This window comes from Solanum pennellii, chromosome 3 (genome assembly GCF_001406875.1).
Source record: "Solanum pennellii chromosome 3, SPENNV200".
Classification (NCBI taxonomy): Eukaryota; Viridiplantae; Streptophyta; class Magnoliopsida; order Solanales; family Solanaceae; genus Solanum; species Solanum pennellii.
In genome coordinates, this window is record NC_028639.1 from 68732257 (window position 1) to 68745325 (window position 13069).

Consider the following 13069-nt stretch of genomic DNA (forward strand, 5'->3'; position numbering starts at 1 on the left):
ATGAAAACCCCAACGCAATCAATCACATTGGCCCTGGGTGGGGGCTGAGTCGGCCAATTAGTGTGAAAGGGCCAACTGATGACAAATTCCCACTCTTGACAAATAAAAATATATACTGAAAGCACTTGTAGGCCGTAGAGACTATTCTGAAGTAAATTCACCAAGTACAGAAAATATAGACATAATTAAAAGAGTACAAATTGCACTCACGTTCACAAGCAGGCAAAAAGTGCCAATGGAGCTTTTTCTACATAATAAAAGAGAAACCACCTGTAAAAACTAAAGAGGTGCTTGCCTACAGAGAAAAACTACGCCCTAAGTTTGCACTAGCAGTCCAATTTTTGCTCTGTTTCCGGGTCTTGCTGTTTGGGCGGAACTGTACCAACTCCGTTCATCCTCGCACGTGCTTCAGCAAACATCCTTTGTTGTGCAGCTAATGCTTCTTCTTCGGTCATTTCAGCTATATTATTGCTCAACTTCCCAGCTCTCACAGTGTCCTACGGGAGAAACACAAAGCAAAAGGGCAATCGTGAATGAAGATAATTTCATCATTAAATCGTTTCACATGGTCACAAAACTTATTTGAATTCAAAATAAATGTCGCCTAGCTCTAGCTACATGCAGAGAGGTTTTGGACCAAGGGTGAGAAAAGAAAAGGAATAAATGAGTTTGTTACAACAGCAAAAGGATCCTTCATACATCCTAACTTTTTTTAGGCCATTCATAGATTCCAATTTCCAACAATGTAAGAAGACAGAAACTAGCTCCTACGTACCACAGTCTCCAACTTGTGTTGTTCATATGCAGCATAAACTTCTTCAGTATATTCCCCAAAGCCAAGAACCTGAGAGCCAAAAGTGCTTATCATTCCCAGGATGCGGTAGGATATAGAACAAATTTTCACGGTGAAAATTTGAAGTTCTCTTGTTATTTATATTTAACACAATCATTTTTATTTTTATTTTTGTTATGATAATGATGCAACACTAACAATTTTAGAAGTATTTAAGAAATGAAAACTAAAACTGGTCCATGGTTTCATGGTGAAAACTTGTTGCTAGAGACCTAAAGCATGAGAGTGATATTGATGTTGCCTAACATCACTACCATACCAAACCACACATGAAACTAAACAACAAGGTTTGCATTACATCATTCTTATTGGCACCATGCTACTTTGTGACCTCATATGAGAACTAGGTTTGAAATTCTTTAGATCACCTTCAAATGAACTCATGCTTAGGGGACTGCAGCTGAGAACAGAAGGGAATTGCAAAAAGAGCAAGATGATGATGACGAACATAATAGAGAAACTCCAGGATCAAAAAGTACCTCTAAGGCTTTGAGTACATGTTCTGGTGCAATTGTTCGTTTATCTTCTCTATTACAAACTTCATTTGATTCTGATGAGATAAGATTGATGAACTCTGCACAAGAACAAAGAAAGGTGGAATACCATGCAAATTAAAACCAGAACCACAATAAGAAGATCCTTCAACTATGAAATCAAGCCATGATTTAATTTTAAGGAATTTAAGGAGATGAAATTATATTATCTAATAGAAGGAAAGAACATAGGATAGACTTCAATCCTGTTGAAATAGCAAACACAAATCACCAGACAAAACATCAATGAAAATATACTTGAAAAAATATCAGCAGAAATAAGTAATAGAAGTAGTGTCATGTAACAAATCGTTATGCTTAGTTTAACAAAACAATTATGAAATAGGTTACCTTATCAGGCAAAAAAAAGGATCTAAGGAATAAGTTAGTTTAACGGAACATTGATCAAGTTTCATCAAAACTCACACTTTTTAAGTTACCAGGAGTCATCTTCCTATAGAATCTAACTCAAATTGAGCTAAAAAGAACTTGACTGCCTTCAAACTGACCTGTATTATCCAACGATTTTCTAAACCTTCCGATGCTTATCACATTCCCTGTCTTGTGTCGACAGAGTGAAACCAAGAGCTAACAAACAACTAGCACAAAACTTTCATAGTAAACCACAGTCCTCCTACGTAAGTACTACTGCCAACAGCACATGCCAACACTTAGTACCCTTTAAATTCTAGAGAAGCATAGTTGCTATTAGAAGCCCTACTGGGTAACAGCACAACACATCAACAGAATTTTAAAGAAAACAAAAATAAAATAGATCAGGCAAACTAAAATCAACTCACCTACACAACATTCAATCAAAAGATCCTGCGTATCTCGGGCAACACGAACATCAGGGGGCAACATTTCTTTAATGATCTTTGTCATAGTTGCTGATAAGAGAAAATTGTATTATCAGTATATTTGGAATCGAGGAAATAAAGGAAATAACAAATAAGCAAACCATCAGGCAAACTCACTCATATAATCCCAAATAGCAAACTCATGACGAAAATAAAATGATTCAGACAAGGTGAACCCTGAAGCAACAAAGAAGAACTTCAGTATTACCACTATTTGGCTTTTGCAACTGAAATCACCAATAGCATCACTCTAATTATTGAATTCTTTGCAAAAGCAATTAGTATCACTTGAGTCACTGATAATTAAGTTTTTACCCTCTCAGAAATAAATCACGAACTCCACTTAACAGGGAAAGAACTAAGGGGAAACAAAAGGTTTAATTGAACCCCTTTTGCAAGAAAATTGAACGGTGAAATATGGCAAAAAAGATTTCATTGGTCATACATGAACGGTTAAATTGTTTTGACATAAGAGAAGTTTCTAGGGTTCAACAACTGCTTCAGGTCACAAGTTCCAATGTTAGGTATCACACTTCAGTATTTCATGAATCCCTGTATAAATTTCTAGTATATCCCAGCCTGGTAACAATTTAATTGCTTTTAATCACCCCTCCAAAAACAACTAATATCCCCCTCTGCTTACTCCCTATTCATCCGCTCAAAATCTCGATAATTAGGTTTCAAAGATAATCAAACAGAAACATAACCAAAAAAAAAAGAAGCACAATTACGAGAGCAACATATAAATCACTCTAAATATACACAAGATATGCGCAGTTATAAAGGAGGAAAGGAGGAAAACCTTTGGGAAGCGAAGCATCCTCCTTCGTCTTACCAACGATATCCATCGGTTCCATTCTAATCCTTCAAAAATCAAATTCATAAATTATTTTTAAAAAAAACAATGCCAAAATACTGCGTATTAAACAAAAGCAAATGCAACGACTGAATACGATGAAAACAGCTTCAACAAGCATCTTACCTCAGAACAGAATTTTGCGAAACTAGTAGATCGGCGAGACGGGCAGCAAATCGAATAAGGTGATCGGAGTACGGTGGTGGTTGATGGTGGATATAGAGAGAGAAGGATGTGTTCGCAGACGACTAGGGCAAAGCACATCCAACAAGGGGTTCTCCACGCGCGAATGGACACGTGTCGTGCATGAGCAGTGGGTCCCACCATCGTTCTGAATGCTAAATGGAGCGTGGTAAGCACGGATGAGCGAAGTGTGTGGGGTTGACGCGGACGTATATTGTTTATATAGTCTTTCAGCAAAATGGAAAAAGGATTTTGGTGAAAGGGAGAGGAGACGAGAAAGTTACCGATCTCCGCTGGATTTGCCGATTATGTGATGCTTTAGTAATTGGGCTTCGGCTCTATGGTAAGATTGGGCTTTTGGGTTATCATCTTTCCTAAGACTTGAAATATAATGAGGTAAATAGCTTTATGTTTATTTAATTCCATAAAGTAGCTAGGGTCGTTTGGTAGGGTGTATTAAGGATCCGTTTGGTAGGAGGTATTAATTAAAATAGTCTATGGAATACAATGCTTTTAATGCATGCATTAACTCAACTAAAGACCCAATTTGCCCCTCAATACCTTTTTTTATATCTTTTTCAATTTTCACCATAATAGTAAAGGGCATCATTATAAGTAATTTTTTTAATGCAATGCATTCTAATTTTAATGCACCAAACCAAACAATGCATAAAATATTCTAGGCTTAAGTCATATGCGGCTCCTTGAAGTTATCTGCATATTTCACTTAGACACTTTAATTTAGCCTTATACCTTTTAAATACCTTATATGTTCAAAAATGGTTCCTATTTGATACAAAAATGCTTACGTGGCAAAATTGTGTATTTCACATCTTTAAGCGCGTGAAACCATTGGAAATGATCTTTTTTTTTCTTTCCAACTAATAAATCTAAATAATAAATAATGTATAAAGAATAATTAATTTAAAGGATGGACGTTAAGGTTGAGACGCAGCGGAATCAGTGAAAAGGAAATGGAGAAGAAGAAGCATAGAGGTGACATTAAGATCGACGGAGAAGAAGTAGATGGGTGGTTGGCCGGTGGGGTGGGGTGGGTTAATTCAATTTTTTGTTTTTTTGAATTACTTTTTGATTATTTAAATAGAACTTTTTTTAAAAAATTAATCCCATTGTCATTTGTCATCGCTTCTTTGGTCCATTAGCTATGTTTGAGCGTTTGAAATGCACGCATATTTCTCTTTTATTTGACTATTATTTTGTGTTAAATAGGTATAAATTTGTTAAGGTTCAAGTGTTCAATAGGTACAAACTTATATTGAGGTGTCTAAGTGAAATATGCGGACAACTTTAAGAGGTCGTATATGACTTAAGCTAATAATCTATGTATAATTAATGCAAGTATAACTAATACATACATTATTAATGCAAGCATTACTAATACACTCTGTTTTGCATTATATTAATAATTTGAGTAGTTATTCAGGTCACAATTATATATCTCATATGCTTATTAAATATTTATATTCAGTGTTTTAAAAGGCGGGGACGTGAGGCGAGTCATTTTATATAGTATGGGGCGAGACATAAGTTTAGAGATACGGAACGTAAGTCTCATGGATCTACGGGGTCTAGTCTAATGTATATTCAATTTTATTAGTTTTATTACTAATAATATAAGCAAAAGTACATCTTTCAATGATTTTAAAAATAATTTTATATAAATAACCTATAATATATAGAAATTATATTATAATTTTTATTGGAGATAACTGTTAATAATAAATAATGAAGAAAAAAGTATTATGATTACTATTTGAGAAATATCATTCCCAATAATTAAAAAATATATATGATTTAAAGCAAAAAATATTTAAAAAATAATTTAAAATGGTCAAACTTACGTTTTATGCTCGAGACTTTCGCCTCAAATTTTAGAACCTACGTCTTATGAATCTACGTCTTTAATTTACGCCTCAAAGCATTTTTGGTATGACATGAGACTCCCCCAAAAAACATTTTTGAAAATACTGAATATCACAATAGGATTCTCCATTTAATTAATGGTGGAGACAAGGTAATTTTGAAAATAATTTCATGATTTGCAAAAAAAAAATTCACAAATTGTGAAAAAATCCCACGAATCACCCATTGTATTTGTACTAATTGGATTTCTTTTAGTATGTTTCTTGTTTCAAATGCTAAGAAAAAATTGGATCATATTTATATTGACTGATTTTATGTTTTGCATTTTGTGTTTCAAAATTATACTAACATCAGAATGATTTGTATTTGTATCTTTTTGTTTTTATTTTTATGTTTCTGTGAAACACGAAAATCTGATTGAATTGTATTTGCATTGAATTATATTTGTATTCTTAAAGTTAGGATGGTATGTATAATTGATTTATCTAATGATTTGCATTTGTATAAATTTGTGTAATAGATACAAAATCAAATATAAAATTTGAATTTATTGATATAGGGATTAATTTTTTCTCTGGATATTATTTATATTTATATATATATATATATATAAACTTTTGATACATCTAGTGATTTGAAATTGTATTTCAACAAGTAAAAATATACAAAAATTGAAATTATACAAATATCAAGTATAATGTATGTCCTTCTTGCTTAAGATTTGATTTGAGACTTTCATTGGCAAGAAATTTGAAATCTGCTAATCAGGTGGCCAAGTAAATTCCAGTGTATATCAAAATGGAAAATTTTTGTATACACTCAATATTGTAGTGTTAACTGGGCATATTATTCTTCAAATACATTAAATTTAAGAAAAAATTCCATAAACAATAAATATTAAAGATTAATATGATCTCATATCTATACTTTTACTATTTACGATAAATAGCTATATTTTTTCAATATTGTAGTGTTACTTGGGCATATTATTCTTCGAATATATTAAATTTAAGAAAAAATTTCATGAACAATAAATAATAAACACTAATATGATCTCCTATTTATCTTTTACTATTTCCAATAAATAGCTATATTTTAATTTGCCATGAAAGTGATTATTTTTTTCACATGATGTATGTGTGCGCGCGCGCATGCCTGCGTGTGTGTATGTGTTCGTTCCTATAGAGTAGTTCATTACTTTAACATCATTACACATGAAAGGGTGTCATAGACCTAACGATTCAACATACATTACTCAACACATGAAAAGGTGTCATAAACCTACCGATTCAAAGTACATTATTAGGATAAATCATTGAATCCTTATGAAAGGGTGACATAAGTCTACCGATTCAAGGTCATCATTAACATTGATAGAAGGGTGTCATAAGCTTATCGATCCCAAATTTCATTAGCATTGATGGAATGGGCGCATAAGCCTACCGATTTCAAAGTTCATTAACATTGATGGAAGAGTGTCATAAGCCTACCGATCCCAAAGTTCATTGACATTGATGGAAGGGTGCCATAAGCCTATGATCCCAAAGTTCATTAACATCATTTATGGAAGAGTGTCATAAGCTACCTATCCTAAGGTTCATTATTGTCATTTATGGAAGGGTTCCATTATGCTATCGATCCAAAGTACATCATTCAACATTACTTTCATTCACATAAGAAAAGGATGTCTAAATCTACCAATTCAAGTTATGAAAATCATCACTGCTTTCATTCATACAAGAAAATGATGCCTAAGTCTACCAATTCAAAGTGTACAATACATAGAAGAAACCCTTCACATTCTATCATCATCATTCGTAAGTGTTAATTGAGAATAAGTCTTCAATCACAACATAATTTTGCATTCTAAACATGATCATGATACTTTCATTGAACTCACTACATATGTTTCTCATAGCAATCATACATAATACCTTCATAAGGCCATTATTCACAAGTCACCAAAAAAATCCTAGAGTACTACCATTAGGCATGAGTAGTGACATGATTCAATACACTAAATTAATGTAAATTTAAACAATTTTATACAATTCATGATCAATCAATCCAAAATTCTATATATTCACCTTTGATATTTAGAAAAAACACATGTCGTAAATCCTTCACAATTCACCATAATTTATCATTAAATTAACAATTCATATATAATTTATTATTTATAAATTGTTAAAAACTATTTCGAATTGGACCATTGAAAATCCTAAATTTTGAAATTTGAAAACTTGAAATCACTTTGTAATGAAACTTAGTCAAGGATCAAAACCATTATACAGTTTAGGGGAGAAATCTACAAAAAATTGATTGAAAAAGTTGACCTTGGAACTCGACTCTTTTTTCTCAATGGAGAATTCTTAGACAAAGAACTTCTTATGAGAGGAGGTTTCTATTTTGAGGGTTTTGAAAATAATGAACGATAAAAGGAGTTTACTATCTTTAAAACCAAAAAAATCTTAAATAATCAATAATAACAGTCCCCTAGCAAAACTAAACTCAAAAGGAATTTACCGATTTGATCCCACATGGCCGAGACTTGGACAACAACACTGTGATGATCCACCAAACCCCATCCAGTGGATGGGTTCACAGGCTGTGCTGACAAGTCGTGGTTGTCTATGTGGGTTGCCATTTGGACTTGACCCACAAAAGCCATTCATGGGGCGTGGATGGACCTACAGGGCATAGATACCATCATTTTTGGCTTCTTGGGGTCTTGGGGGTTAGACTTTAGGGTACTCGGATCCCTTGATTGGTCTTTGGGGAGTCGTAGCTTGACGTCTAGCCCTAAAACCCCTAACCTAAGCTCGGGACATCAATTTACAACTCAAAAATCCAACTCAACTCAAAACAAAACTCGTTAGGTTCTAGTTTCATTATTAGTTTTACAGGTCGTTATATTTTTAAAAAGTAAAGAAGATTCTTAAAGTCCATGGTCTTAAACTATTTTTAAATATATACCAAAATAACTTCTAATCTTGTGATTGTAAACATGTCATGTGGAAAGTTTAGTTGAAATGACAAAAAAGAAAGAAACATTCTTTAATATTTTGAAATGAACTAAAAAAGGGCAAATAAGTTGAAAGACATAATATATATATATATATATATATATATATATATATATATATTTAGGTTTAGTTATTTAAAATAAAAATAAGGTTATTTTCGTCTTTTTACTCTGTTCTTTTCTTCTACCATTTTCTTGATTATTCTTATTTTTTCTTCTTCTCTCCTTATTTCTCTGGAATTCCTCTTCTGACTTTTTTACTCTTGAGACTCCGAAGGCGAAAGCTAAAGTCGGGCAGGTATGTGGATTGTTTCACTCTTCTTTAGCATCTCAATAATAATAAACATTGCATTTCACTTAAGTTCCAAAGGGATCAGACAACTCAAATATGTTTGATTGGCTATTCAATGGATTACTATTATGTATGTTTTGGCTAATATGTCTTCTTTTTGTTGTAGAGGTAAAAGAGAAACAAGGAGGGACTTTATTCTGTACTCTGTTCGTTTATTATTTAACTCTGTAAGTCAATTCAATGGTATGGAAAAAGAGATGCTACAAAAATTTCTGTCTCAGTGGTTTCATTGTACCAGTTAGCATATAAAAAGCTTTAAAAAAAAGGTCTTTGTTACTGTCGGTTGCTTCATAAGCTGGTATTTTCTTTTTGCTCCTGCCTTCTTGAGTAAATTTATTTAGTTTACATAGTTGTATCGTTTGAATTATGAAGATTCTCATTGTTGTATTTGTGTTTTCAATTCAATTACAACTACATTTCTATGTTCATGGCTTCACCTAGCTTGAGAAGAAGCCTTCATAGTTTCTGTTGGATATCTCTACATGGTTTGGTGCCATGAATAATCCCATATAGCTGAAGCTTATTAATATACTAGTATCTGAAACGTGCGTTGCACGTTTGTCCCTTAGTATTTTTATTTTAAATTTTTCTTTATAAAGTTCAATTATAGAATAAGAAATGCAGAAATTAACAATTTTAGTTATGATTTAATCTCAAATGGTATGAATATGTCTATGAATAACTAATTATTTTTCCAGATCAAACAACTTATTTATTGAAGTAGTTTACAATGAATTTCTACTCGAAAAAAATAATAAACAGATGTAAAAGTCTTTCACGAAAGTAGCAAAGACATGAAGAAGAAATAAATGCAATTTAGTCATTGCTAAAATCAGAAATATAACAATCTTTTTCTTTTGTGCTTATATGAATTGCATTCTTCTTCTTTTTTTAAATATACAATAGTATTTTTTTAATGAAAATAGAAAAAATTGACGAACATTATTCTCATTTTCGAATATTTTTTGATATTTGTTTCCATAAGATTTAAATTAATTATATGAACCAAAAGATTACTTTAAGAAATTGGGATAAATAGTTCTAATTTAAAAATAATCATTCTGTTTTCATATCAAACACTATATCGCTAAACATACTAAGATTGAGGCTTAAACCACACATACATATATAAAAAGGATAGATATACCTGGAAAAAAAAGAATCTCTAGCAGAATGAGAATGAATGGAAGATGAGAGAAAGAAAACTTATTGTATACCTATATAGAGGTTTGTAATGTAAAGAATATGGAAAGGGGGAGAAAATTATATAAACATTGATCAACAATAACTATGAAAATATGACTTGAAACGTTTTTGAATTGTAATCAAGGAGATTATGACTATCTATCTTCAATCTTAAATATTGAATTTAGTGTAAAGCATTAAGTTCGGTTGGAATGAGTTTAACTGCAGAAACTCAAAGGATCAATAATTAAAGATAAAAAAAAAAAACTGTTTTGCTATCATTATTTATTTAATTTTCAAATTTTGTAAATGACAATTTAATAAATAAGTGAAGGGCATTTTAGTAATCCAACTTTTAAGTTTTGAGCTTCATGCTTATAATAATATATGATTTTCTGCTTGACCTTTTTTAAAAAATATCATCAAAAATTTTATGTTCATATGAAACTCAGTAATTAATAAATAGTATCTTAAACATTTTATTATTACGGCTCTGTAGATTGGATCAAAAACTTGAAGAGCGAAGAGAGGAAGGAGCTTTTGATAAAATAACACTCAGTTTGAGTATAAATTTGTCCTGAAACTTTTGATACATTTTAGATACTCCAATCTAGATTTTTCAAATGATATTAGAAAAGATCCATCAAATGAGCAACTGATGCAACAAAGATTTTTGATAATACGCCCAAAATAACTGAATAGTTTTTCTTTGATGCTCTACAACTTGAAGCTAATTATTTTACTTCTCTGAATTTGATTTTATTATTTTAATTAGTTGAGTTGATAATGAGGGTTAATGGATGGATTCATATGCTTCATACTTAACTATTTGAATTTGATCCTCAACCAACACGACATCATCTCAATGATATCATTAGCAAGTATAGAAACTAATTGCATTCAACTCAATAGTGACAGATTATCTCGTAAGGGTCATTAGAAATGATCGAGATATTGTTAGTGTATTTTGTTTTATATGATTTTGAAGTCACCAATAGATATACCGTGCAGGCCACAAGAGATGCCCTTTGATGTGAAGACTCATACTTCCACAAATATGACACAACTTTGGTTTCAAGAATTCGTGGTAAGGTTAGCTTACATTCTACCCTTCTCATACCTCACTGATTGGATTTCATTGAATATGTTGTTAGCCTTCCCATCTTTCGAAGAGTCTGGAGGAGCTGAATGTATTTTCATGTGCGTTGCAGACAAATTTTTGCCATTGTGTTATTCAAGAGGTGAAATTGTTGGTGTGAGCCCAAATGCATGTGATTCCAATCAAATACATTGTATTGATGTATATGTGCAAGTGATTTTTGCTTCTTGAGTGTCTCTTGCCTATTTTATATTCATCCAATTGAAATATTTTGTTATAAGAATAATGGTGTACATATTGATTCATCTTCTTTTTTTTTTATGGGAGTAGTACATTTCTTGGAATTTCTTATCGAAGAAGCACTGTGTTCATAAAAATAGGGAAAATGCACAAGTACCCCCTTAACCTATGCCCGAAATTCCACAGACACACTTATACTATACTAAAGTCCTATTATCCCCCCTCTCGAACTTATTTTATAAATAATTTTCTAACACTTTTCGGTCTACGTGGTACTAGCTTGAAAAAAAGTCAATCAGCGTTGGGCCCACAAGATAGTGCCACGTAGGCCAAAAAGGGTAGAAAATTATTAATAAAATAAGTTCAAGGGGGTAATAGGACCTTAGTATAGTATAAGTGTGTTTCTGAGATTTCGGACATAGGTTAAGGTGGTACTTGTGCATTATCCCAAAATTTAATTTGATTACTTTAGAGGTAATATACAAGTAAAGCAATCAACAAAACTCTACGCTAGAATATGAATGTTGCTTCTACAAAATAATAATTCTCTCTGCTTACATACTTCACTTGACAGTGTTTCCTCAAGTGGTTCATCGGTGGAAAATTACATTATTTATATTATAAAAAAAACTTATGTATATGTAATAGATGTTGAACCTCCTTTGATCTATACGTGAATTTTTACTTGTTATAATTTGAAATTCTGTCTCCACCACTAACATTAAAACTATTATTACATGGAAGAAAGTATGAGGGTGATGTCGGAGTACTTGTGTGTTCATAACAAGGTTGGCATGATGTTTGCTATACGTGTTCATTCTTATTATTAATATATGAAATTTATACATGTTATTTTGTTCTGCAATTGTGAGAATCAGAACTAATAAGGACATGTAGATACCATGTACTTAATAGTCAAGTAAGTTTATGATTTTTTCTTACAAGGATTTAAAATAAGTTGGTGAAATCTGCTTCTCCTCTACTTGTGCAATGGAATGTATCTCTGCTCAACACTTCAATGGGACACAAACTTCAGTTCTTGTTGATATTTGTGTGCTCATGACTTAGTTAATCAAAATGTTTTATATAATTTTTGTAGTAATAATGTTATAAGCTCACTGATAATAATATTATAAAACTCTTTGTATTTTTATCAAATTATTGTTGTTTCATTTCATATCCCAAAAATCTATTAGCTACTTGAAAAAATTCCGGCATTAGATAATTGAACAACTTAATTTGCTTTCTACATTTTTTTTCATAAGACAAAATCTTCATATTTAATTAGTGAACAAGTAATTTTTCCCTTGCAGAAATCATTGAATCTGGCTATATGCTAAATTACAAATTTGTGGACAACATAATCATTGTTGAACAAGTTATATTGCTACATCAAACACTTGAGACGTAGGCAAAACCACTTGTTCAACAATGATTGTGTTATATCCGCTGAAACGAACTTCATTATAGGTATCTAGAAAGCTTAAGATGGGGGCTCCAATGTTTGATCATCTATTTTTTTTTCCGAGTATGTGAACACTGCATTGACTGTAAGAAACAATAAATTTTGTTAGTGGCCCTGGGCCTGAACACATGCAAATTATCCTAGATGTTTTTTGATGCTATAACTAGAACAATTATATTCATTTCTTATTTCTCGCAGTGGGAACAATGATTTGTGTACCATTCACTGGTTTTGAAAAGTAGACAACATCAGTTGGATATACAAGATAGATTTATCATTTTATTGTGACAAACAAGAGACTTTATTAAAGAAAAATTTTTAAAGACAAGGGAATAGGATTTTATTAATTTTTAACCGTGGACATCTCATGTTCAACATGTCTTTTGTTTTGAGGAACAACATTGGTGAGCTGAAACTCGTGTAAATTTGAGCATTAGACGAATCTCTTTCAATTAAAAGCCATGTCTGGGATACGTACTTCTCTCCAATATTCTTTTCTTTTCCCTCAATTCTTTGAACTAATCAACAACTTGA

General features: G+C 31.7%; 1 protein-coding gene across 4 annotated transcripts; it reads right to left on the minus strand.

The window, feature by feature from the left end:
- Positions 1-95: 95 nt before the first annotated feature.
- On the minus strand, positions 96-3629 carry LOC107012209 (protein Dr1 homolog). Of its 4 annotated transcripts, none has more exons than XM_027915851.1 (7): positions 3229-3629; positions 3049-3104; positions 2364-2423; positions 2187-2276; positions 1333-1427; positions 776-844; positions 96-497 (listed from the first exon to the last, which is right to left on the minus strand). In XM_027915851.1, exons 2-7 carry the CDS (start codon positions 3101-3103, stop codon positions 327-329), a joined length of 540 nt encoding a protein of 179 aa, XP_027771652.1. In that variant the 5' UTR covers position 3104; positions 3229-3629; the 3' UTR covers positions 96-326. The 4 variants fall into 4 exon arrangements, with proteins under 4 accessions (XP_027771652.1, XP_015067469.1, XP_015067470.1 ...); XM_015211983.2 differs by having other exon boundaries at positions 3049-3110; positions 3229-3627; XM_015211984.2 differs by lacking the exon at positions 2364-2423 and having other exon boundaries at positions 3049-3110; positions 3229-3621.
- Positions 3630-13069: the final 9440 nt, after the last annotated feature.

Coding starts and splice junctions, on each gene's coding strand:
- LOC107012209 (XM_027915851.1), bottom strand. CDS start 3,103: ATGGAACCGATGGATATCGTTGGTAAGACGAAGGAGGATGCTTCGCTT. Junction 2,424..3,048: donor GGATGCTTCGCTTCCCAAAG/GTTTTCCTCCTT, acceptor TTGTTGCTTCAG/GGTTCACCTTGTCTGAATCA. Junction 1,428..2,186: donor TTTGATTGAATGTTGTGTAG/GTGAGTTGATTT, acceptor GTTCTTGTGCAG/AGTTCATCAATCTTATCTCA.